This window comes from Salarias fasciatus, chromosome 7 (genome assembly GCF_902148845.1).
Source record: "Salarias fasciatus chromosome 7, fSalaFa1.1, whole genome shotgun sequence".
NCBI lineage: Eukaryota > Metazoa > Chordata > Actinopteri > Blenniiformes > Blenniidae > Salarias > Salarias fasciatus.
The window spans coordinates 32403823-32428358 of NC_043751.1; the positions used below are offsets into that span (position 1 = coordinate 32403823).

The following is a 24536-nucleotide window of genomic DNA, read 5'->3' on the forward strand; positions in this document are numbered from 1 at the left end:
TAAGCATAATGTTAATATGTCAATATTCACAGTAACGAGACAGAACGAAGCAACCACCGCCTTCGACCCTCACATCCGGCAAGAAAAAACTCCAGAAACCCAGTGGGAAAAGAAGAAATCTTGGGGAGAACCACAGTATGGAGGGATCCCTCTCCCAGGGACGGACAGCTTTGGCAACAGCTAGCATGAGACAATAAGAAGTAAAGCCTAGGACAATGTTGAGGACAGTCCGTTGGACGGTCCAGCACAAGAACCACGGATCCCAGCAGTAGAACCGAAGCCAGTCCACGGGCAGGACCGACAGGGGTGTCCTCCCGGTCTGGACGGAGCTTGTTCGTAGGCCCTCGTAATAGTGGAGTCAGCAACTGAAACTGGAGAAGACTCCCCCTCGAAGGGGGGGACAGCAGGGGAAAAGCAATGAACGGACTAAAGGGAAGAACATTCAGACATTAGAGGACAGGGCTCAGTGCACCGTACTTCCCACAGCATTCTAGCTCCTGGGGCAGCTTTGTGGATACTTAACTGTTTAAACTAGTATTTAGTTAGTATAGTTTAGTTTAGTTTAATTTAGTTTGGTTTAGTTTAATTTTGTTTAGTGTAATTTGGTTTGGTTTAGTTTAGTTTAGTTTAGTTTAGTTTGGTTTACTGTAGTTTGGTTTGGTTTACTTTGGTTTGGTTTGGTTTGTTTGTTTAGTTTAGTTTAATTTAGTTTAGTTTAGTTGAGTTTAGAATCCCTAGCTGACCTGATCATAGGCTGCATCGAAGAGAAACGTCTTGAGCCTAACCTTAAATGTGGAGACTGTGTCTGCCTCTTTGACACCACTTGGAAGCTGGTTCCATAAAAACGGTGCCTGATAGCTAAAGGCTCTTCCACCTAGTGTCCATTTAGAGACTCTAGGAGTCACCAGTAACCCTGCATTTTGAGAGCGAAGTGCTCTGATTGGTTGATAAGGCGTTAAAGCATCTTGGAGATAGGTTGGAGCCATCCCATTTAGGATTTTGTAAGTGAGGAGAAGGATTTTAAATCTAACTCTAAACTCGACAGGAAGCCAGTGAAGAGATTTTAGAACGGGAGTAATGTGTTCACGTCTTCTAGTTCCGGTTAATAATCTGGCGGCCGCATTTTGAACCAACTGAAAGTTTTTTAATACACTTTTTTGGGCAGGCTGCGAGAAGGGAGTTGCAGTAGTCCAGTCTAGTAGAAACAAATGCATGGATGAGTTTTTCTGCATCGCTTCTAGTTAGAATGTTTCTTATTTTAACTATGTTGCGCAAGTGGAAATATGCTGTTTTACAAGCCAGGTTGATGTGTGCTTTAAAGGAGATATCCTGATCAAATAAGACCCCGAGGTTCCTCACAGTAGAGGAGGAGGATACACTGACGTTATCTAAGGTGATAATCTGTTCAGATAGACACTCTCTCAGTTTATGGGGGCCTAGTATAATGACCTCTGTTTTGCCAGGATTCAGACGGAGATAGTTCGTAGTCATCCAGGATTTAATTTCTCTGATACAGTCACTGAGTCTGTCTATTTGATTAGTTTGATCAGGTTTCATAGATAAATACAGTTGTGTGTCATCTGCATAGCAATGAAAATTGATATCGTGACTTCTAATTATGTTCCCTAAAGGAAGCATATATAACAGAAATAAAATTGGCCCGAGCACGGACCCTTGAGGAACCCCATAACTGACCTGGGAGCACGGTGAGGACTGTTGGTTAACGTGAACAAATTGGTACCTATTAGATAAATAGGATTTGAACCAGCAGAGGGCTTTTCCTCTGATGCCAACCTCACATTCTAACCTCTGCAGGAGAATATTGTGGTCGATTGTATCAAAAGCTGCACTGAGGTCTAAGAGAACCAGGACTGAGACTAGACCTGCGTCAGCCGCCAATAGCAAGTCATTAGTGACTTTAACTAACGCAGTCTCAGTGCTGTGATAAGCTCTATATCCTGACTGACATTTCTCAAATAAACTATTGTCCTGTAGGTGGCGGTAAAGCTGTTTAACCACAACTTTTTCCAGGACTTTTGAAATAAAAGGCAGATTTGATATCGGTCTGTAGTTGGCTAGAATATCAGGATCGAGATTAGGTTTTTTCAGCAGTGGTTTGATTACTGCGAATTTAAATGACTGTGGCACATAGCCAATTTCTAGAGACGTATTTATTATAGTTATGATCGTATTTAAGATAACTGGAAGAATATCTTTGAAAAGCTTGGTTGGAATTGGATCTAGGAGACAGGTCGAGGTTTTAGAAGACATTACAATCGAAGTAATCTCAGCCCCATTTACTAATGAGAAGCTATCTAGTATTTCAGGTATTTCAGGTGGAGGCAGTGGCTGGATTCCCTGAGCTTGATCTGAGGAAAGCGCTTCACTGATTTACCTCTGATGGTTATGATTTTATCATTAAAGAATTTAAGAAAGTCATGGCAGTTTAAAGATTCTGGGATTACTGGTTCCACTACAGTATGACTGTTTGTCAGTCTGGCTACAGTGTTGAACAGAAACCGAGGGTTATTTTTGTTTATTTCTATTAAACGAGAGTAATATAATGTCTTGGCTTTAAAAAGAAATTGTTTATAGCTTAGCAAGCTACATTTCCAGGCCTTCAGAGATTGTTCTGATTTAGATTTACGCCACAGTCTTTCTAATTGCCGAGTTTTTTGTTTGAGAACACGGGTTTCAGAATTAAACCATGGAGCAACGCGCCTGGGTCGATTGGTTTTCAGCTGCAACGGGGCCACTACGTCAAGGGCAGATTTTAGTGAGTGCATAGCACTGTCAACAAACTGATCACTATTATCACCACTGGTCAATAAGCTCGTTTCTGTGAGTTCACAAGATAATGCAGCAAATGCAGGCTGGATCAATTCTTTGTACCGAGCCACAGATTTTTCAGATAATGTCCGTATCAGCTGAATTTTATCTTTTCGAGCAGAGTAGTCTTCAATCAAAACCTGAAAAGTAATTAAAAAATGGTCTGAGAGTATGGGGTTCTGAGGGAGAACATTTAGGTCCCTGACCTCTATCCCATATGTTAAGACCAGATCCAGGGTGTGCTTGTGACTATGAGTGGATTCATCAACATTTTGAGTGAAACCGATACTATCTAATACTGCAATAAACGCATTACTCAAACTGTCACCAGAATCATCCACATGGATGTTTAAGTCACCTATTATAAGGATCTTGTTATGAGTCAATACTATATTGCTTAAAAACTCTGAGAACTCAGTTAAAAAGTCAGAGTAAGGACCAGGAGGTCGATACACAATAATTAATAGCACAGCTTTTTGATTCTCCAATTTGGACAAGTAAGCGTTAGTATGAAGCTTTCAAAAGAGTTGAATTTAACATTAGTTTTGGGTTTAAGAAGAAGACTGGAGTGGGAAATCACTGCCACACCTCCACCTCCACCTGTTGATCTAGCTGTTTGGAAATGAACATAGGTTGGAGGGGTACATTCATTGAGCCTCACATAATCATCTTGCTGAAGCCAAGTTTCTGTTAGAGCAAGGAGATCAATGTTATTGTCACCAATAAGGTCATTAACTAACAGAGATTTTGTGGAGATTGCTCTAATGTTTAGTAGACCACATTTTATGTATTTCCTACTGGAAAAGTTATTCTGTCTTGTACAGATGTTAAGCTTTTTACCCATTGACTTTTTTTTAATGCTTTGAGCACTATGGACAGACTCAGTCTCTGTTAGCCTAGGTAAACCTCCATGCTTGACTTGTAAAAATCCGGGAGCAGGATTAGTGACGGGATCAACAAGATCAACAGAGGAGTGTTCTACAGGACTGCTCTGCGCCCGGGGCTCACAGCTGGATTGTCAATTTAGAGTACGAAGCCGATCAGCCATATTGCGAGCTAAAAGGGCTGCACCATCCAAATTTGGGTGGATGCCGTCCCTACGGATGAGCCCAGGCTTTCCCCAGAAGGTGCACCAGTTGTTTAGAAAAATAACTCCGTTTTCCTCACTCCATCTAGACAACCAGCGATTGAATGATGAAAGTCGGCTATACATTTCATCATTGACCAAATGCATACATGCTACATGCTACATGCTACATGCTGGCTGGCGATCCAGAATCCAGACCGCAGGTCAGATCCAGGTTCTGCTCAGGTTCTCCCAGCAGGGGGGATTCATGTTTTCCTGTCATCGTGGATCTCGGGGTTATGTACTCTGGGTTCACTTTGAGACGGGGGACACAGGAAGTCCTTCTCTGGACGTCTGTCTCCGGCGCGGCGTTCCATAAGGAGGCAGCGCAGCGCCGGAGGAGTGACGTCTCACGCCGTCCTGAGCAGCTCGCCCGGCGGGAGCGTTCTCCAGGAGGATCTGCTGCACAGGGATCAGAACCCGGTTCCCTGGGATCCACTGGATCAAACTGCCTGTCCCCGGAGAGGAGGAGCATCGGGACCGGAGGACCGGGAGGATTCCGGCCGCGAGGCCTGAAGTCCTCCGGCCTCTCAGGCGTCTCCTGCCGGGACGGCGTCTCTGTCTTCAGGGAACTTGGGGGGAGTCTGGACTTTGTGGAGCCTCTTATTTCTTCTCCCACCGCGCAGCGCGGCGCTTTCAGGAGGAGCGCTCGAGCAACGGGCCGCTGGCTTCCTGTCGGGGGGGGGGGGTCTTATTAGAATAAATAGTGATTTTGTTCCAGGCTCTTGTTTCTGGTCTGCCGGTCAGCCCCCCTGCTGGTTGGTGTTCATCCTGTTTGAGCGTAGTGGCAAGACTCCCATGGAAGTGAGAGGCAAACTGTTACACACACACGCACACCGCTCACGCACGCACACACACACACACACACACACACACACACACACACACTCTTTGTATTGAAGAGGCAGGAATCTCCAGGTTCTTCACCTCTTTGACTTTATTATGCGTTACATACAGAAGCATTGAACCGTGTTCTGTGTTCTACGTTCCGCCAAACCAGCAGAACCACAGCGCTGACTCAGCTGAATCCTCCTGGTGTGAGTTCAGTCCGAGTTCTGCTGCTGTTCCACAGATGAATGATCACAGTTCACCCTGAGAACAATCTGCAGGTTCTGGACGATACACGAGTCCACGGGTCATGGTCTTCAGATTACGGGTTATGGTCTTTAGATTACGGGTTATGGTCTTCAGATTACGGGTTATGGTCTTCAGATTACGGGTTATGGTCTTTAGATTACGGGTTATGGTCTTTAGATTATGGTCTTCAGATTGCAGGTTATGGTCTTTAGATTACGGGTCACGGTGTTCAGATTACAGGTTATGGTGCGCTGCTCACTCGAACCGTCAGAGCGGCGCAGAGCGGGGCTCACACTGACCGTCGGGACGCCCCTTGTACGGCCACGGCGCCCCCCCCAGTACATGGCACCCCGGGCAATGAACTGTTTCGCCTGTAGGACGGACTGGCCCTGAGATCACGGGTTATGATCTTCAGATTACGGGTTATAAACTCCAGATTACAGGTCATAATCTCCAGGTTTCAGAGTTTACTGAGGAGACTTCAGAGAATAAAGCAGAAAAATTCCTCCTCAGTCTGAACGTGAGGATTGTAGATGTGGGGACCAGGTCCTGGAGAGCCAGGTCCCTGCTGGTCTTCCGGTGTTTCTTCTTCTCCTGACCAGACCCTCTGAACCAGTCCTGACCATCCAGCTGACCCTCAGGACCATATATGGGCGTACGGTGCCGTCACTGAGCTGAGAACAGCTGTCAATCGAAGTCTGACAGTCACTTCTTTCTTTCGGTAACTTTTAAAAGCTTTTTAATCTAGTTTTAGCAGTCAGCTAGGTACGAGGTCAGGGGTCAGGGGTCAGCAGGTCAGCGGATCGGCTCGGTCCTGACTAATACTGTTTGCAGCTTTAATCGTTGTTTGTGATGGAAGTTAAGTGGGAATACTGAGAATCAAACTGAAGGATGAGTTGTGAGGTTAGTTTACTGAGGTTAGCTTGAGGCTGCAGAGCTGGGAACGGTTTTCATTAGTAATGTCAGACTAACTAGTTCTGGTTAGTTGGTAATCTGGGCGAACAGCAGACTGAACGGCTGCAGGACCAACGGAGCGCCTCAGTCAGTTGAGTCCTCCAGGTTCTCATCATGCAGTAAGTCTGATGTGACAAAGTTGCTGTTACATCTCAGATGCCCCTCCCACTGACTGCGAGGCCCCGCCCACCACCTCAGAGGCCCCTCCCACTTCAGCCTGCTGCTGGTGTTTCCCAAAAACTCTCTGGAGCACGACTGCTGCGTCTTCCTCGTGACCCTTCAGCAAGGCACCGCTGTCTGGTTGACCTGACACCTGCAAAAAAACAAGAGACACACTAGAGACACACTCACAGGCTAAAGACTAAAGACTGACAGACTAAAGACTGACAGGCTAAAGACTAAAGACTGACAGACTAAAGACTGACAGACTTAAGACTGACAGGCTAAAGACTAAAGACTGACACACTAAAGTCTAAAGACCAACAGGCTAAAGACTAAAGACCAACAGGCTAAAGACTAAAGACTGACAGGCTAAAGACTAAAGACCAACAGGCTAAAGACTAAAGACTGACAGGCTAAAGTCTAAAGACCAACAGGCTAAAGACTAAAGACCAACAAGCTAAAGACTAAAGACTGACAGGCTAAAGACTAAAGACTGACACACTAAAGACTAAAGACCAACACACAAAAGACTAAAGACTGACAGGCTAAAGACGAAAGACTGACAGGCTAAAGACTAAAGACTGACACACTAAAGACTAAAGACTGACACGCTAAAGACTATAGACTGACACACTAAAGACTAAAGACTGACAGGCTAAGGACTAAAGACCGACAGGCTAAAGACTGACAGACTAAAGACTAAAGACCGACACACTGAAGACTAAAGACTGACAGGCTAAAGACTAAAGACTGACAGGCTAAAGACTAAAGACTGACACGCTACAGACTAAAGACTGACACACTAAAGACTAAAGACCGACACACTAAAGACTAAAGACTGACAGACTAAAGACTAAAGACCGACACACTAAAGACTAAAGACTGACACGCTAAAGACTATAGACTGACACACTAAAGACTAAAGACTGACAGGCTAAAGACTAAAGACCAACAGGCTAAAGACTGACAGACTAAAGACCGACACACTGAAGACTAAAGACTGACAGGCTAAAGACTAAAGACCGACACACTAAAGACTAAAGACCGACACACTAAAGACTAAAGACCGACACACTAAAGACTAAAGACCAACAGGCTAAAGACTAAAGACTGACAGGCTAAAGCCTAAAGACCAACAGGCTAAAGACTAAAGACCAACAGGCTAAAGACTAAAGACTGACAGGCTAAAGACTAAAGACCAACAGGCTAAAGACTAAAGACTGACAGGCTAAAGACTAAAGACTGACAGGCTAAAGACTAAAGACTGACAGGCTAAAGACTAAAGACTGACACACTAAAGACTAAAGACTGACACGCTAAAGACTATAGACTGACACACTAAAGACTAAAGACTGACAGGCTAAGGACTAAAGACCGACAGGCTAAAGACTGACAGACTAAAGACTAAAGACCGACACACTGAAGACTAAAGACTGACAGGCTAAAGACTAAAGACTGACAGGCTAAAGACTAAAGACTGACACGCTACAGACTAAAGACTGACACACTAAAGACTAAAGACCGACACACTAAAGACTAAAGACTGACACGCTAAAGACTATAGACTGACACACTAAAGACTAAAGACTGACAGGCTAAAGACTAAAGACCGACAGGCTAAAGACTGACAGACTAAAGACCGACACACTGAAGACTAAAGACTGACAGGCTAAAGACTAAAGACCGACACACTAAAGACTAAAGACCGACACACTAAAGACTAAAGACCGACACACTAAAGACTAAAGACCAACAGGCTAAAGACTAAAGACTGACAGGCTAAAGACTAAAGACCAACAGGCTAAAGACTAAAGACCAACAGGCTAAAGACTAAAGACTGACAGGCTAAAGACTAAAGACTGACAGGCTAAAGACTAAAGACTGACAGGCTAAAGACTAGCTGACTAAAGACAGACTTAAGACTGACTGAGAAACGGAAGTCAGACTGCCACACCAAAGACAGACTAACATCAGACTAAAGACTAAAGTCAGACTAAAGACTAAAGACTGACTGACCTGGGGGTCTTGGGGTTCTCAGAGTCCTCCGGGATTCTGGCGTTGAAGCTTTCCAGAACGACCGCGATGAAGAGGAGGACCACCAGCAGGATGAAGAGGAGGATGTAGGAGGCGAAGAAGAGGACGCCTGCTACCGGGCTGGCACATTCCCCTCTGACCTCCGCCCTCAAGGGGTCCGGGTCACAGTCCGGCGGCGAGTCCATGAAGGCCAGCAGCAGGCCGCTCCAGGAGGTGGACGGCGCCACCAGGGTCATGGTGGTCAGGCTGCTCCAGAACGTCTGGAAGTTCAGCTGGTCGTCCACGGAGAACGCCGGCCGCGTGTGTCCGAAGGCGAACATGCCGACCACGGAGAAGCTGAAGGTCAGGATGAAGAGCAGGACGCCGATGTTGGCCAGCGCCGGGAGGGACATCACGAACCCCAGGAACAGGGTTCGAATCCCCCGAGTGGCGCTACAGAACCGCAGCACGCGAACCAACCGGGCCAAACGCAGAACCACGAGGATGTGGATTTTCAGAAAGTACCTTTCCATTAGGTCTGACACGAATAGGTCTGTGGGGGGACAGAGGGGACACGGGGGACAGACAGACAGTCAGACAGTCGGACAGTCGGACAGCGGTTGGCTGTGGGGCTCAGGCCGAGGTGTTTATCGGTGCTTCACTCACTGACGATGCAGAGGACGAGGACGGTGACGTCCACGACGTTCAGAGCGCTGCGGAAGTAGCAGCGTCCGAAAGCGGTGATCTTCAGGAGGAACTCCAGCAGGAAGACCAGGATCAGGGCGAAGTGGAAGAAGTACAGGACTGCGTAGGTCAGCTCGCTCACGTCCAGCGAGTCGATCCCGAGAAGAACCACGTCCAGGAAGATCACCGCCATCATGAAGGCCTCCAGCCAGCGAGACGACGCCACGGCCAGGACCCGGGACCGGCACGCACCCTGCACAGGACCGGGACTGAGGACCACAGCCTCTGGACTGCCTGGTCTGGACCCCATGTGGTCTATATCCCCCCTGGTGTGTACCCCCCCGGTCTGGACCCCCCTCTCTGGACCCCCGGTCTGGACTCACCTGTGGCGGGAGGCAGCTCCAGGGTCTGCTGAACCGTTTCTTGAAGCCTTCTGAGTAAATCTGCTGCTTCTCGGTCATGAAGAGATGTTTCCCTCCAAAGTGAAGAAGACAGAGAAGAGGAGGAAGAGGAGTTAAATTCCAGGAGGAAGAGGAGTGGAGAGTTCCTCCAGGAGGAAGAGGAGAGGAAGAGGAGTGTGGGGATGAAGAGGAGAGGAAGAGGAGCGTGGGGATGAAGAGGAGAGGAAGAGGAGCGTGGGGATGAAGAGGAGAGGAAGAGGAGCGTGGGGATGAAGAGGAGAGGAAGAGGAGTGTGGGGATGAAGAGGAGAGGAAGAGGAGCGTGGGGATGAAGAGGAGAGGAAGAGGAGCGTGGGGATGAAGAGGAGAGGAAGAGGAGCGTGGGGATGAAGAGGAGAGGAAGAGGAGCGTGGGGATGAAGAGGAGAGGAAGAGGAGCGTGGGGATGAAGAGGAGAGGAAGAGGAGTGTGGGGATGAAGAGGAGAGGAAGAGGAGTGTGGGGATGAAGAGGAGAGGAAGAGGAGTGTGGGGATGAAGAGGAGAGGAAGAGGAGCGTGGGGATGAAGAGGAGAGGAAGAGGAGCGTGGGGATGAAGAGGAGAGGAAGAGGAGCGTGGGGATGAAGAGGAGAGGAAGAGGAGTGTGGGGATGAAGAGGAGAGGAAGAGGAGTGTGGGGATGAAGAGGAGAGGAAGAGGAGCGTGGGGATGAAGACTTATCTGCGGGCCGTGCTGCTGCAGCGCTCTGAGGAAGACTCTGATGAAGAGCTGGAAGCTGAAGAAGCCGCCGAATATCATGAAACCCAGGAAGTAGAGCGACATGTAGAGGCTGTGCTCAAACGCCGGCTGGAGCTCCACCTACACACACACACACACACACACACACACACACACACACACACACACACCAGATTTCAACTTTTCGTGGAAGTTGTTGAAACAGGGAACATGAACAGTGAGAAGAGCTGATGATGGCAGCAGAGGCAGGACAGGCGGTTTCGCTGTAGCTTCAGTTCTACCGTTGTTTGCAGTTGTAGCATCAGTTGTAGTTGTCATTGTTGTTTCAGTTGTAGATTTAGTTTTGTTGTAGTTTTCCCAGAACACACTGGAGAGACCATGTCTCTGGGCTGGACTGGGAACACCTTGGGATCCTCCCAGAGGAGCTGGAGGAAGAGTCTGGGGACAGGAGGTCTGGGGACAGGAGGTCTGGGGACAGGAGGTCTGGGGACAGGAAGTCTGGGGACAGGAGGTCTGGGGACAGGAGGTCTGGGGACAGGAAGTCTGGGGACAGGAGGTCTGGGGACAGGAGGTCTGGGGACAGGAGGTCTGGGGACAGGAGGTCTGGGGACAGGAAGTCTGGGGACAGGAGGTCTGGGGACAGGAGGTCTGGGGACAGGAGGTCTGGGGACAGGAAGTCTGGGGACAGGAAGTCTGGGCGTCCCTGCTGAGACTGCTGCCCCCGCGACCCGGCCCGGATAAGCGGTAGAAAATGGATGGATGGATGGATGGATGGATGTAGTTTTACTTGTAGTAGTAGTTGTAGTCATAGTTTTATTGTAGTTTTAGTTTTCATAGTACTTTTACTTGTAGTATTGGTTGTAGTATTCACTGTAGTTTTAGTTGTAGTTGTCTTTAGTTGTAGTTTCTGGAGAAGCCATTCATCATTTCTTTAATTTGACCACTAGGGGGAGCAGGATGGGGAAGGCATGTGAGGGACAGCAGGACGTGTGGACAAGTGAGGGACAGCAGGACGTGTGGACATGTGAGGGACAGCAGGACGTGTGGACATGTGAGGGACAGCAGGACGTCTGGACCGCGCCCGGCGGGGCGGGACCGGATGAGTCTCCTGATCCGGCTCCTCTGTAGACCCGGGTTCATCAGTGGACCACCACACCCAGAGGCTGAAGCTGTGAGGAGGAAACCCTCCACCCTCCCCACCCTCTACACCAGGGGTGTCAAACTGCAGTCCTGGAGGACCGCAGCCCTGCATGTCCTCCATGTCCTCCATGTCCTCCATGTCCTCCATGTCTCCCTGCTTCAACACACCTGAATCCCATGAAGACTCGTGGCCAAGTGCAGCAGAAAGGTGCTAACGAGCTTCATTACAATCAGCTGTGTTGAAGCAGGAAGACATGGAGGACATGCAGGACATGGAGGACATGGAGGACATGGAGGACATGGAGGACATGCAGGACATGGAGGACATGGAGGACATGCAGGGCTGCGGTCCTCCAGGACTGGATTTCAACACCCTCTCCACCCTCCAGAGCAAACCTGAGAGGTGTTGGCCCAGACCGGGGAAGGGCTGGACAGTTTTCACAGCAGTTTGACTTGTAGTATTGGTTGTAGCTGTAGTTGCAGTGTTGGTTGTAGCTGTAGTTGCAGTGTTGGTTGTAGCTGTAGTTGCAGTGTTGGTTGTAGCTGTAGTTGCAGTGTTGGTTGTAGCTGTAGTTGCAATGTTGGTTGTAGCTGTAGTTGCAGTGTTGGTTGTAGCTGTAGTTACAGTGTTGGTTGTAGCTGTAGTTACAGTGTTGGTTGTAGCTGTAGTTGCAGTGTTGGTTGTAGCTGCAGTTGCAGTGTTGGTTGTGTGGACTCCGTCCTCCACTCACCCCTCTGGAGTCAGTCGCTGCATAGAGGAGATCGAACAATCCTCTGGAGGTACCCTGGAACACACACACACAAGCTCAGCACAGTGTGTGTGTGTGTGTGTGTGTGTGTGTGTGTGTGTGTGTGTGTGTGTGTGTGTGTGTGTGTGTGTGTGTGTGTGTGTGTGTGTGTGTGTTACCAGGATCAGCATTGACACGTAGCTAGCGTGGACGTTGTCGAAGTGGAGCAGGAATCTCTTCCAGCGGATCTCATTGAACTGAGCGTCTATCAGAGCCAAACAGTCGCTGCGGTTGTTGACGGCGTCGGGGATGAAGATCTCCTGTGACGTCTCGTTGAAGCAGTAGAAAAACTTTCCTGCAAACAAGTTCACTCCCAGAATCCCGAAGGCCAGCCAGACGAACAGCACCACCAGCTGCACGTCCACCAGGGAGGGCAGCGCCGCCCAGAGGCAGCGCAGCACCACCTGCCGGAGACACAACACCGTCACCAACACCGTCACCACCGAGACACAACACCGTCACCAACACCGTCACCACCGAGACACAACACCGTCACCAACACCGTCACCACCGAGACACAACACCGTCAACAACACCGTCACCACCGAGACACAACACCGTCAACAACACCGTCACCACCGAGACACAACACCGTCGCCACGGAGACCGGGTCACCACCGGGTCACCATGGCGCCCGGGGACTCCAGCAAACGGCCGGAACAGAGGCCATCTCACCCTCACGCCCTGGAACCGGGACAGGGTCCTCAGGGTCCTCAGAGCCCTCAGAGGCCGGCAGTAGACCCCGGCAGCCTCCAACACCAGGGCCAGCAGAGACACCTGGAACACACGGAACCCCGTCAGGAGCACCGCCAGCACGACAGCCGGACAGAGTGTCCACGGGTCCACGGGCCTCACGTCTAGAACCAGGAAGTCCAGCCAGCAGCAGACGTCTGAGAAGTACTTCCTGAAGCCGAAGCCGGACCACTTCAGGACCATCTCCACCAGGAAGACCAGCGTGAAGACCAGGTCTGCCCAGTCCAGCACCAGGGACAGGACCCGCCTGTCCTCCAGGTGGACGTCCTCAAATGACTGCTCACACACACACACACACACACACACACACACACACACACACACACAAGCAGTTCAATAGGGCTAAAAGTATTTCAAAAAGATTTTTTGTGTGGTTTCACTGTGTGTGTGTGTGTGTGTGTGTGTGTGTGTGTGTGTGTGTGTGTGTGTGTGTGTGTGTGTGTGTGTGTGTGTGTGTGTGTGTGTGTGTGTGTGTTTTACCAAAGCCATGCAGCTCAGCAGGATGATGAACAACATGAAACCTTTAAACACTCTGTTTTCCACAATGAGGAGGCAAATTCTCCTGAAGTCAGACCAGGAACCCCGGGATGTGTCTCCGTCCTGGAGAGGACAGAAGCTGCAACAGCCTGGGACACACACACACACACACACACACAGAGAGTTAGTATTTCAAAAACAGTGTTTTGTGTGTGTGTGTGTGTGTGTGTGTGTGTGTGTTCTTACAGTCTTCAACTATGAGCTCTTTATGATTTTCCTCATCTCGGTTTTGTCCCGGGTCGGTCTGGAGACACAGAGCAGGACTGTTATTTTGTGTTTGTTGTTACTTTTGTTTGTCGTTATGTGTTGGTTGTTGTTTTTTTTTGTTTTTGGGGTTTGATCCTTCATGGTTGCAGAGCCGGCATGCACCACTAGGGGCGCCAAATTGCAGACTCCATTCAGATGTAGTGCGGGACTCGACTGGGACTGGGACTGGGACTGGGGCTGGGACTGGGACTGGGACTGGGACTGGGACTGGGGCTGGGACTGGGACTGGGGCTGGGACTGGGACTGGGGCTGGGACTGGGGCTGGGACTGGGACTGGGGCTGGGACTGGGGCTGGGACTGGGACTGGGACTGGGGCTGGGGCTGGGACTGGGACTGGTACTGGGACTGGGGCTGGGACTGGGACTGGGACTGGGGCTGGGACTGGGGCTGGGACTGGGACTGGGACTGGGACTGGGACTGGGGCTGGGACAGGGACTTCCCCGGGACCCCCTCCAACAAGTGGTGAGTGTGGCTAATCCAGGACACACAGGGGAAGCGTCACAAGGTCCTTCAGAACACGATGATGGAACATGACTATGATGCCGCCGGATGGGGAAAATCTCACATCCATCCCAACCTGAGGCCTCTCCTGACTAAACTAAAAGTCTGAGTGCTGTGAAAGCCTCACAGAATGAAAGAGGAGCAGTTTTCCTCTCAGGAGACTCATGTTTGCTCCCGTTGCCCAGCATTCAGTGACGAGGCGGCAGCTTCCTCCCAGAGAGAACCCTCTTCTTCTGCCTCCCACTGTAGCGGCATGTCCCCCATATATGGGCGTAGAGTGATGACATCATCCAGCTGACCCTCAGGTCCATATATGGGCGTACAGTGATGACATCATCCAGCTGACCCTCAGGTCCATATATGGGCGTACAGTGATGACATCATCCAGCTGACCCTCAGGTCCATATATGGGCGTACAGTGATGACATCATCCAGCTGACCCTCAGGTCCATATATGGGCGTACAGTGATGACATCATCCAGCTGACCCTCAGGTCCGTATATGGGCGTAGAGTGATGACATCATCCAGCTGACCCTCAGGTCCATATATGGGCGTACAGTGCGTCACTGAGCTGAGAGCGGCTGTCAATCAAAGTCTGACACTCAGTTCTTTGATTCAGAAACTTTTAAAAGCTTTTAAATCTAGTTTTAGCAGTTAGCGAGGTACGAGGTATGAGGTCGGGGGTCAGCAGGTCGGCTCTCTTTAGTTATTATTTGGCTCTAGTTATTTTTTGGTTGTTCTTTCATAATTGATGGGTTTTTTTTGTTGTTATTTTTGGCATTTGTTCTTTTTGTTGTTATTTTGTTGTTATACTTCGGTGGTTGTTTATTTTCTGTTATTTTTTGCTTGTTCTTTAGTGGTTGTTGATGTTTTTGGTTATGTTTTTTTTTTTGGTTGTTGTGTCTTACAGTTATTTTCAGTGGTTAGTGGTTTTGCAGAGCGTCTCTTACTGGAGGCTTCTTGGGGTCTTCGTCGGGGCTCTCTGTGACCTTGTGGACCTGAGCGGACTCAGAGGTCATGGGGGTCAGACTCAGGCTCTCCTCTTCGTGCCCCTCTGTCCTGTGATCCGGCTGGTGGGTCTGTCCAGCCCGCCGACATATCTGGGTTACCTTGCTGATCCGCGGATCAGTTTTTCCTTCCAGAGCCGCCAGCTTTTCGTTTGTGGTCGAGTTCAGAAACAAATTCAGGAACAGGAACAGAACCTAGAAAAAAACCAGAAACTGAACCAGAACTGTGATGTCAACCAAGATGAGGAGCCGGACACAGGACCAGGACCGGATCTGAGCTCAGAACCGAGCTGTGAAGAAAGACCAGTAAGTGGACCCGACAAAGGACCAGAACCAGAAGAGAAGGAAGTCCAGGATCCGTCTGACAGAGCAGGTTCAGAGAAAACTGAGTCTGTTAACTGTTAATGAGCATACCAGAGGAAGAGGAGGAACTAACCTGGTCAGTAGCAGTAGTTAACCTGTTTAACAGAGCATTAACCAGAGACAGAGGACTAATTAACCTGTTAACCAGAGGTAGTTCAACCTCTCAGTCAGTTACTGCAGTAACGTCTCTCGAAGCCAATCTGGTCAGCAGCAGGTTCCCCAGAGCCCAGAGCAGTGGCTGGAACTCTGTATGTCCAGACAAGAAATGTCCCCGTCTGTCCTGTGCCTGTCCCTTTCTGTCCCCTCACCCCAACCAGAAGAGCAGAAAGTCTCCTCCTCTGAGCCTGGTTCTGCAGGGTTCTCCTCCTCTGAGCCTGGTTCTGCAGGGTTCTCCTCTGACCTGGTTCTGCAGGGTTCTCCTCTGACCTGGTTCTGCAGGGTTCTCCTCCTCTGACCTGGTTCTGCAGGGTTCTCCTCTGACCTGGTTCTGCAGGGTTCTCCTCTGACCTGGTTCTGCAGGGTTCTCCTCTGACCTGGTTCTGCAGGGTTCTCCTCCTCTGAGTCTGGTTCTGCAGGGTTCTCCTCTGACCTGGTTCTGCAGGGTTCTCCTCTGACCTGGTTCTGCAGGGTTCTCCTCTGACCCGGTTCTGCAGGGTTCTCCTCTGACCTGGTTCTGCAGGGTTCTCTCTTGGGTTCTCTGTAAAGCCTCTGGAGATGGCTGTGCTGTAACTGGGCTTTATAAACTAGAAAGTGTCCCTCAGAGAGGCAGCCGTCCGCCACAGCTCCAATCAGTCACCAACGACAAGAAGAACACCGTATATAATCAAACACTGTGATCGGAGCGGAGCGCTGCGGTGTGCGGTGCCTCTGTCTGTCACCTTGTCGCCCTTGGTGTGTGTGTGTGTGTGTGTGTGTGTGTGTGTGTGTGGGTGTGTTCATCTGAAAAGGAAAACCGAAAAGTCACATCATGTATGTTATTTTACTTCATTTTAATTTGAAAATTGAGCGGATTCTCTCGTATTTTCCGTTCCAGACTTCCTGTGTGGTGCGATCTGCTCTGCCCAGCTTTACAGCTGGCGGTGCACGGCGCGAGCCGCTACGCCTCCTGTATGAACCGTCAGAGAGGTTAACGGGGCGCCGATCTGACAGTCGGTGCGCAGCGCTTCCACTTCCTCGTCGGAAGTGGCGCGTCCTGTGAACCAGGCGTTTGTCCCCCCTGTCGGCGGGCCTGCCCAACCATGTGAAAGACTCCCTGTCTGTCAGTCATAAAGAATCCTTTAAAAATTCCTGGATCCAGACAGTGATCCGGATCATCACCAAAATTTAATCAATTCTAAGTTAGCCCAAGACCCACCTTTCCACTAAGTTTCATTGCAATCTGTTCTTTACTTTTTCCGTGATCTTGCTACCAAACCAACCAACAAACGGACGTGATTCCGTGACCTCCTGGCGGAGGTAATAAAGCTGAATTGAATAACAGCTGAAAGAAGAGATTTTGCGGTTAACTCTGTGGATTCGTGGACTGAAGCTGAGGTGAAGAAACAGGAAGTGTTCTGGTAAACCGTCCCGTTGCGGCTCGGATTTCAGACTGTTGGGTTTTAATTTCTCGTCCAGACAAGACCCCAAAAACAGGACCCGGGTCTGTGGACTCTCGAGGCTACGGGGTTCACAGGGATCGCGACACTCACCAGCAGTTTTCCGATGACTAGTATAGGGATGAAGTAGGCCACGCAAGTTCCTGGACCAGAGACCGCCATGCAGTCCCACAGAGTCTCAATCCATTCCCCATAGAGGACCCTGAAGACCAGCATGACGGCATGAGACAAGTCCGCCATGTGCCAGCGAGGCAGCTCGCAGTCATCCGCGATCCGGCAGACGTTTGTCACGTAGTCTGTGCCAAACAGCTGCAGGCCCACCACGGTCCACAGGAAGACCAGAACCAGGAGGACCAGGGCCAAGCTCTGGGCTGAGGACCAGACCACCTGCAGGAAGAGTTGCAGGGACGGCCACCACCTGGCCAGCCTGAACATCCGCAGCTGTGGTGGTGGTGGGGGGGGGGGGGGGGGGGGGGGGGGGGGGATATAATGTGGTGATGATGATGATGATGATGATGATGATGATGATAGTAACAGTGTTCTCATACTGACCAATCGTAGGCAGCGCAGCATCGACACCCCCGAGACGTGAGCCAATGAGAATTCCAGCAGAAAGCTGATCACAACCAGGAAGTCCAGGATGTGCCAGCTCACCTGTCACCATGGCAACAACAATCACAAGTTCCTCAGGCAACACCTCCAGTAGTGAGTTGTTCACTACGAGAGGAGTTAGATGGCCGACCTGGAAGAATCCTCTGAGGCCCAGAACCGACATCCTGAGGAGCATCTCCACCACGAAGATAAAGCTGAAGACCTGTGGAGGACAGCCGGATCACAGTCGGAACACAGCCGGATCACAGTCGGAACACAGCTGGATCACAGCCGGATCACAGCCAGAACACAGCCGGATCACAGCCGGATCACAGCCGGATCACAGCCGGATCACAGCCGGATCACAGCCAGATCACAGCCGGATGCCTCTTAGCTGCACTGGCTGTTGTCCTCTCTAAATGTGTCTGTTACTGGTGTTGTCTGATCTTTTTTTGTGTGTCTGACATTATTGTATTTCTACTGGTTGTTGTTATTGTATTATTTTTGTTTGTTGTGACATGTTTGTTATTGTTTGTTTGGTCTCTGTCTCATAATGTTGTCTGTTGTATCTATATTTGTGTAGTTTCCTTGTTGTTGCTGTGTTGTGTTGTATCTATATTTGTGTATTTTCTTTGTTGTTGCTGTGTTGTGTTGTATCTATATTTGTGTAGTTTCCTTGTTGTTGCTGTGTTGTGTTGTGTCTGTATTTGTGTAGTTTCTGTCTGTTGATGTGTTGTTATTATCTGTTGTATCTGTATTTGTGTAGTTTCTTTGCTTGTTGATGTGTTGTGTTTTTCCTCACCAGGTGTAAACCAGACGAGACTAATTCGAACTGTTCCGTCATTGGATAGCCTTCCATCGCCATGACAACAGTGTTGACGACGAGGCAGAGGATGACACCCAGGTCAAAGAGTGGGCTGAGGACGAAGAGGCGGAGCCAAAGTCTGAGCCGCTGCCAATGGGACGAAAGTGTGCTGTCCACATCCGCCTCTGGAAAACAGGATGTTTCTCATGGTACCGACCTCGCTGAGCGGCGACACAGCAAACATCTGACAGTCACAAACGTCCGCTGTTGTTTTACTTGACTGAAGAAGAAAAAAAACTGCCAGTAGAAATGTGTGGAAGTGAGTCAGATGTGTACGACCAGCGACGGAGCTCCACTTTCCCACTGACACTGAACACATCACGCCTGTTTCCGGTCTGGTGTGTTTACCTGTCATAGCGACTGTCACTGTACTGCCCTCCGATGGCAACACTACGCCTCCAACCTGCACACACACAGGTTAGTTGTGTGGGTGGGTGATTGGATTGTTGATTTGTTAGTTGGTGGGTGATGGGTGGCGCTGGTTGGTTGGTTGGTTGGTGGGTGGGGGATGGGTGAGTGGGTTAGTGGGTGGGGTTGGTTGGTTGGTTGGTTGGTGGGTGGGGGATGGGTGAGTGGGTTAGTGGGTGGGGTTGGTTGGTTGGTTGGTTGGTGGGTGGGGGATGGGTGAGTGGGTTAGTGGGTGGGGTTGGTTGGTTGGTTGGTTGGTGGGTGGGGGATGGGTGAGTGGGTTAGTGGGTGGGGTTGGTTGGTTGGTTGGTTGGTGGGTGGGGGATGGGTGAGTGGGTTAGTGGGTGGGGTTGGTTGGTTGGTTGGTTGGTGGGTGGGGGATGGGTGAGTGGGTTAGTGGGTGGGGTTGGTTGGTTAGTTGGTTGGTTGGTGGGTGGTGGATGGGTGAGCGGGTTAGTGGGTGGGGTTGGTTGGTTAGTTAGTTGGTTGGTTGGTTGTTTGGTGGGTGGGGGATGGGTGAGTGGGTTAGTGGGTGGGGTTGGTTGGTTAGTTGGTTGGTTGGTTGGTTGGTTGGTTGGTGGGTGGTGGATGGGTGAGCGGGTTAGTGGGTGGGGTTGGTTGGTTAGTTGGTTGGTTGGTTGGTTGGTGGGTGGGGGATGGGTGAGTGGGTTAGTGGGTGGGGTTGGTTGGTTAGTTGGTTGGTTGGTTGGTGGGTGGTGGATGGGTGAGCGGGTTAGTGGGTGGGGTTGGTTGGTTAGTTGGTTGGTTGGTTGTTTGGTGGGTGGGGGATGGGTGAGCGGGTTAGTGGGTGGGGTTGGTTGGTTAGTTGGTTGGGTGGTTGGTTGGTTGGTGGGTGGTGGATGGGTGAGCGGGTTAGTGAGTGGGGTTGGTTGGTTAGCTGGTTGGTTGGTTGGTTGGTTGGTTGGTGGGTGGGGGATGGGTGAGCGGGTTAGTGGGTGGGGTTGGTTGGTTAGTTGGTTGGTGGTTGGTTGGTTGGTGGGTGGTGGATGGGTGAGCGGGTTAGTGGGTGGGGTTGGTTGGTTGGTTGGTTGGTTGGTTGGTGGGTGGGTGGGGGATGGGTGAGGGGGTTAGTGGGTGGGGTTGGTTGGTTAGTTGGTTGGTTGGTTGGTTGGTTGGTGGGTGGTGGATGGGTGAGCGGGTTAGTGGGTGGGGTTGGTTGGTTAGTTGGTTGGTTGGTTGGTTGGTTGGTGGGTGGTGGATGGGTGAGCGGGTTAGTGGGTGGGGTTGGTTGGTTAGTTGGTTGGTTGGTTGGTGGGTGGGGGATGGGTGAGTGGGTTAGTGGGTGGGGTTGGTTGGTTGGTTGGTTGGTTGGTGGGTGGGGGATGGGTGAGTGGGTTAGTGGGTGGGGTTGGTTGGTTGGTTGGTTGGTGGGTGGGGGATGGGTGAGTGGTTTAGTGGGTGGGGTTGGTTGGTTAGTTGGTTGGTTGGTGGGTGGTGGATGGGTGAGCGGGTTAGTGGGTGGGGTTGGTTGGTTAGTTAGTTGGTTGGTTGGTTGTTTGGTGGGTGGGGGATGGGTGAGTGGGTTAGTGGGTGGGGTTGGTTGGTTAGTGGTTGGTTGGTTGGTTGGTTGGTTGGTGGGTGGTGGATGGGTGAGCGGGTTAGTGGGTGGGGTTGGTTGGTTAGTTGGTTGGTTGGTTGGTTGGTTGGTGGGTGGGGGATGGGTGAGTGGGTTAGTGGGTGGGGTTGGTTGGTTAGTTGGTTGGTTGGTTGGTTGGTTGGTTGGTGGGTGGTGGATGGGTGAGCGGGTTAGTGGGTGGGGTTGGTTGGTTAGTTAGTTGGTTGGTTGGTTGGTTGTTTGGTGGGTGGGGGATGGGTGAGCGGGTTAGTGGGTGGGGTTGGTTGGTTAGTTGGTTGGTTGGTTGGTTGGTTGGTGGGTGGTGGATGGGTGAGCGGGTTAGTGGGTGGGGTTGGTTGGTTAGCTGGTTGGTTGGTTGGTTGGTTGGTGGGTGGGGGATGGGTGAGGGGGTTAGTGGGTGGGGTTGGTTGGTTAGTTGGTTGGTTGGTTGGTTGGTTGGTGGGTGGTGGATGGGTGAGCGGGTTAGTGGGTGGGGTTGGTTGGTTGGTTGGTTGGTTGGTTGGTGGGTGGGTGGGGGATGGGTGAGGGGGTTAGTGGGTGGGGTTGGTTGGTTAGTTGGTTGGTTGGTTGGTTGGTTGGTTGGTGGGTGGTGGATGGGTGAGCGGGTTAGTGGGTGGGGTTGGTTGGTTAGTTAGTTGGTTGGTTGGTTGTTTGGTGGGTGGGGGATGGGTGAGCGGGTTAGTGGGTGGGGTTGGTTGGTTAGTTGGTTGGTTGGTTGGTTGGTTGGTTGGTGGGTGGTGGATGGGTGAGCGGGTTAGTGGGTGGGGTTGGTTGGTTAGCTGGTTGGTTGGTTGGTTGGTTGGTGGGTGGGGGATGGGTGAGCGGGTTAGTGGGTGGGGTTGGTTGGTTAGTTGGTTGGTTGGTTGGTTGGTTGGTGGTGGATGGGTGAGCGGGTTAGTGGGTGGGGTTGGTTGGTTAGTTAGTTGGTTGGTTGGTTGTTTGGTGGGTGGGGGATGGGTGAGTGGGTTAGTGGGTGGGGTTGGTTGGTTAGTTGGTTGGTTGGTGGGTGGTGGATGGGTGAGCGGGTTAGTGGGTGGGGTTGGTTGGTTAGTTAGTTGGTTGGTTGGTTGGTGGGTGGTGGATGGGTGAGCGGGTTAGTGGGTGGGGTTGGTTGGTCAGTTGGTTGGTTGGTTGGTGGGTGGTGGATGGGTGAGCGGGTTAGGGTGGGGTTGGTTGGTTAGTTGGTTGGTTGGTGGGTGGTGGATGGGTGAGCGGGTTAGTGGGTGGGGTTGGTTGGTTAGTTAGTTGGTTGGTTGGTTGTTTGGTGTGTGGGGATGGGTGAGTGGGTTAGTGGGTGGGGTTGGTTGGTTAGTTGGTTGGTTGGTGGGTGGTGGATGGGTGAGCGGGTTAGTGGGTGGGGTTGGTTGGTTAGTTGGTTGGTTGGTTGGTTGGTTGGTGGGTGGTGGATGGGTGAGCGGGTTAGTGGGTGGGGTTGGTTGGTTAGTTAGTTGGTTGGTTGGTTGGTTGTTTGGTGGGTGGGGGATGGGTGAGCGGGTTAGTGGGTGGGGTTGGTTGGTTAGTTGGTTGGTTGGTTGGTTGGTTGGTGGGTGGTGGATGGGTGAGCGGGTTAGTGGGTGGGGTTGGTTGGTTAGCTGGTTGGTTGGTTGGTTGGTTGGTGGGTGGTGGATGGGTGAGCGGGTTAGTGGGTGGGGTTGGTGGTTAGCTGGTTGGTGGTTGGTTGGTTGGTGGGTGGGGATGGGTGAGGGGGTTAGTGGGTGGGGTTGGTTGGTTAGTTGGTTGGTTGGTTGGTTGGTTGGTGGGTGGTGGATGGGTGAGCGGGTTAGTGGGTGGGGTTGGTTGGTTGGTTGGTTGGTTGGTTGGTGGGTGGGTGGGGGATGGGTGAGGGGGTTAGTGGGTGGGGTTGGTTGGTTAGTTGGTTGGTTGGTTGGTTGGTTGGTTGGTGGGTGGTGGATGGGTGAGCGGGTTAGTGGGTGGGGTTGGTTGGTTAGTTAGTTGGTTGGTTGGTTGTTTGGTGGGTGGGGGATGGGTGAGCGGGTTAGTGGGTGGGGTTGGTTGGTTAGTTGGTTGGTTGGTTGGTGGGTGGGTGGGGGATGGGTGAGTGGGTTAGTGGGTGGGGTTGGTTTTTTGGTTGGTTGTTTTGGTTGGAAGAAGATGAAGATCCTCACGTCCTTTTCTTCTTCCTTCTTCATCCTCATCAGCGCTTCTTCGATTCTTCGGAATTGTTCTTCTCTTAGTTTCTTTCTGTCAATGGTGGCCTTGTCCTGATCCACTATCACCATGACAACCACGGCCAGAAGAAGGCTGAGCACCAGGAAGCAGGTGGGGAAGACCGCCAGCACCAGGAACAAGACGTACTCTGCTCCTGCAGCACGCAGTGTCTGTGGACCACAAGGACAGACAGGTGAGGTGAGACAGGCAGGTGGGGTGAGACGGGCAGGTGGGGTGAGACGGACAGGTGGGGTGAGACGGGCAGGTGGGGTAAGACGGACAGGTGGGGTGAGACGGACAGGTGGGGTGAGACGGACAGATGGGGTGAGACAGAGTGTGCTAGCTGTAGCACTGACTGTAGTCTAACTGTAAAGGACAGTTGACCAGCAGAGGAATCAAGTTGTGGATTCAGGTTAAAACACTGATCTCCAGGTCGATGGTTTTGAATCATGTAAGACTGACGAGTACCGGATCAGTAACCTGGTAAACCTGACTGCTTCAGTCCAGGTTAGTTCCAGATTAGTTCCAGATTAGTTACTCATTGGTTCCTGGTTAGTTCCTGGTTGGTTCCTGGTTGGTTCCTGGTTAGTTCCTGGTTGGTACCTGGTGAGTTCCAGGTTAGTTACTCGTTAGTTACTCGTTAGTTCCTGGTTAGTTCCTGGTTGGTTCCTGTTCCCTGAGCTGCTCACCATCTGCATCAGGTTCTCCCAGTAGTCCTGGGTCAGGAACCTGAAGGCGGACAGCAGAGACCAGAAGAAGGAGTCGTAGCTGGTGTAGCCGTAGTTCGGGTTGTCCCCCACCCGGAGACACAGGAAGCCGTCTGGACAGGACCTGCACACACCAACACATGCTGTCGGCGTTGCTGCGCTGTTGTTGCCGTTGCTGTTGTTGTTGGTGCTGTTGTTGGTGCTGTTGTTGCTGTTGAAGTTAGTGTTGGTGTTGTTGGTGTTGTTGCTGTTGGTGGTGTTGTCAACAATGTAAACATACCCGGCAGTCGTTCGGTTTCCACACAGGAGAGGATCCAGGTGACCAGGACGGCGGAAGTGATTCCCTGAAAGATGACATCATCGTCATCATCACCATCACATCATCATCACATCATCATCACCATCATCATCACATCATCATCACATCATCATCACCATCATCATCACATCATCATCACCATCATCATCACATCATCATCACATCATCATCACCATCACGCCCTCCACCCCCTCCACCATACCTGGGTTGGTGACGTGCTTGTAGTACTCGTTGTGGCTGTTGTTGTTGTTGTCGTTGCTGTAGAACCCGGTGTTGTAGTCGTAGCCGGGGGTGGAGGTCTGGTTGGAGTCCAGACCGGGTGGCGCCCACACACACTTGTTCCGCAGGTCTCCCATGAACAGCTGGGTGCTGACGATGGCCAGCAGGCACAGAACCGCCACCGTCACCACGGAGACGTGCACAAACCGCCGGGCTGATCCCAGCAGAGCTTCAACCGTCCTCCTCAGACCTGCACAGCCCAAACGGAGCAGAACGCTGAGAACACTGAGCATCACAGAGAGCTGCTGGACCCGCAGCTCCCAGACTGGATCCCAGCTCCGAGGGTGGATCTTTATCATCTGTAGAACCACCAGCAGGGCCTCTGAACCGGAACCAAAAAGACCAGGACCTCTGAGATTTCAGCTCGGTTTCCATGGCGTTACAAGTTTCAGAGAAGCTTCATGTTGACCTGACAGCTTGTTCAAAATGTCTGTTTCCACAGAACCACAGAACCACAGAACCCTGCAGAACCCTGCAGAACCCTGTAGAACTCTACAGTTTTCATGTCGTTACTGTCGTCGGTTCTGTTTGTTTTTATAATTAAACCAGAACATTCTGCCGAGAACGATACACTGTAAACATTAACAATGGAGAACATGGAGGACTGGGACCAGGACCACAACTGGGACCAACACCAGAACCAGGAGAATGTGGGCTGGGATCAGGACC

General features: G+C 51.1%; 1 protein-coding gene across 1 annotated transcript in view; it reads right to left on the minus strand.

The window, feature by feature from the left end:
- Positions 1 to 4874: 4874 nt before the first annotated feature.
- Positions 4875 to 24536, minus strand: part of LOC115391830 (sodium channel protein type 4 subunit alpha A-like) — a 28307-nt gene continuing 8645 nt past the window's right edge. Inside the window, exons 8-28 of the mRNA XM_030096201.1 lie at positions 23791 to 24057; positions 23550 to 23613; positions 23252 to 23393; positions 22520 to 22732; positions 18737 to 18791; positions 18326 to 18513; positions 17675 to 17746; positions 17485 to 17586; positions 17026 to 17373; positions 14918 to 15169; positions 13385 to 13442; positions 13142 to 13287; positions 12764 to 12937; positions 12584 to 12685; positions 12028 to 12312; positions 11852 to 11905; positions 9963 to 10100; positions 9229 to 9327; positions 8828 to 9098; positions 8165 to 8714; positions 4875 to 6299 (exon numbers count right to left, since the gene is read on the minus strand). Of these exons, the coding sequence (XP_029952061.1) occupies positions 6266 to 6299; positions 8165 to 8714; positions 8828 to 9098; positions 9229 to 9327; positions 9963 to 10100; positions 11852 to 11905; positions 12028 to 12312; positions 12584 to 12685; positions 12764 to 12937; positions 13142 to 13287; positions 13385 to 13442; positions 14918 to 15169; positions 17026 to 17373; positions 17485 to 17586; positions 17675 to 17746; positions 18326 to 18513; positions 18737 to 18791; positions 22520 to 22732; positions 23252 to 23393; positions 23550 to 23613; positions 23791 to 24057 (3614 nt within the window). The 3' untranslated portion in view covers positions 4875 to 6265. The remainder of the gene's footprint in view (positions 6300 to 8164; positions 8715 to 8827; positions 9099 to 9228; positions 9328 to 9962; positions 10101 to 11851; positions 11906 to 12027; positions 12313 to 12583; positions 12686 to 12763; positions 12938 to 13141; positions 13288 to 13384; positions 13443 to 14917; positions 15170 to 17025; positions 17374 to 17484; positions 17587 to 17674; positions 17747 to 18325; positions 18514 to 18736; positions 18792 to 22519; positions 22733 to 23251; positions 23394 to 23549; positions 23614 to 23790; positions 24058 to 24536) is intronic.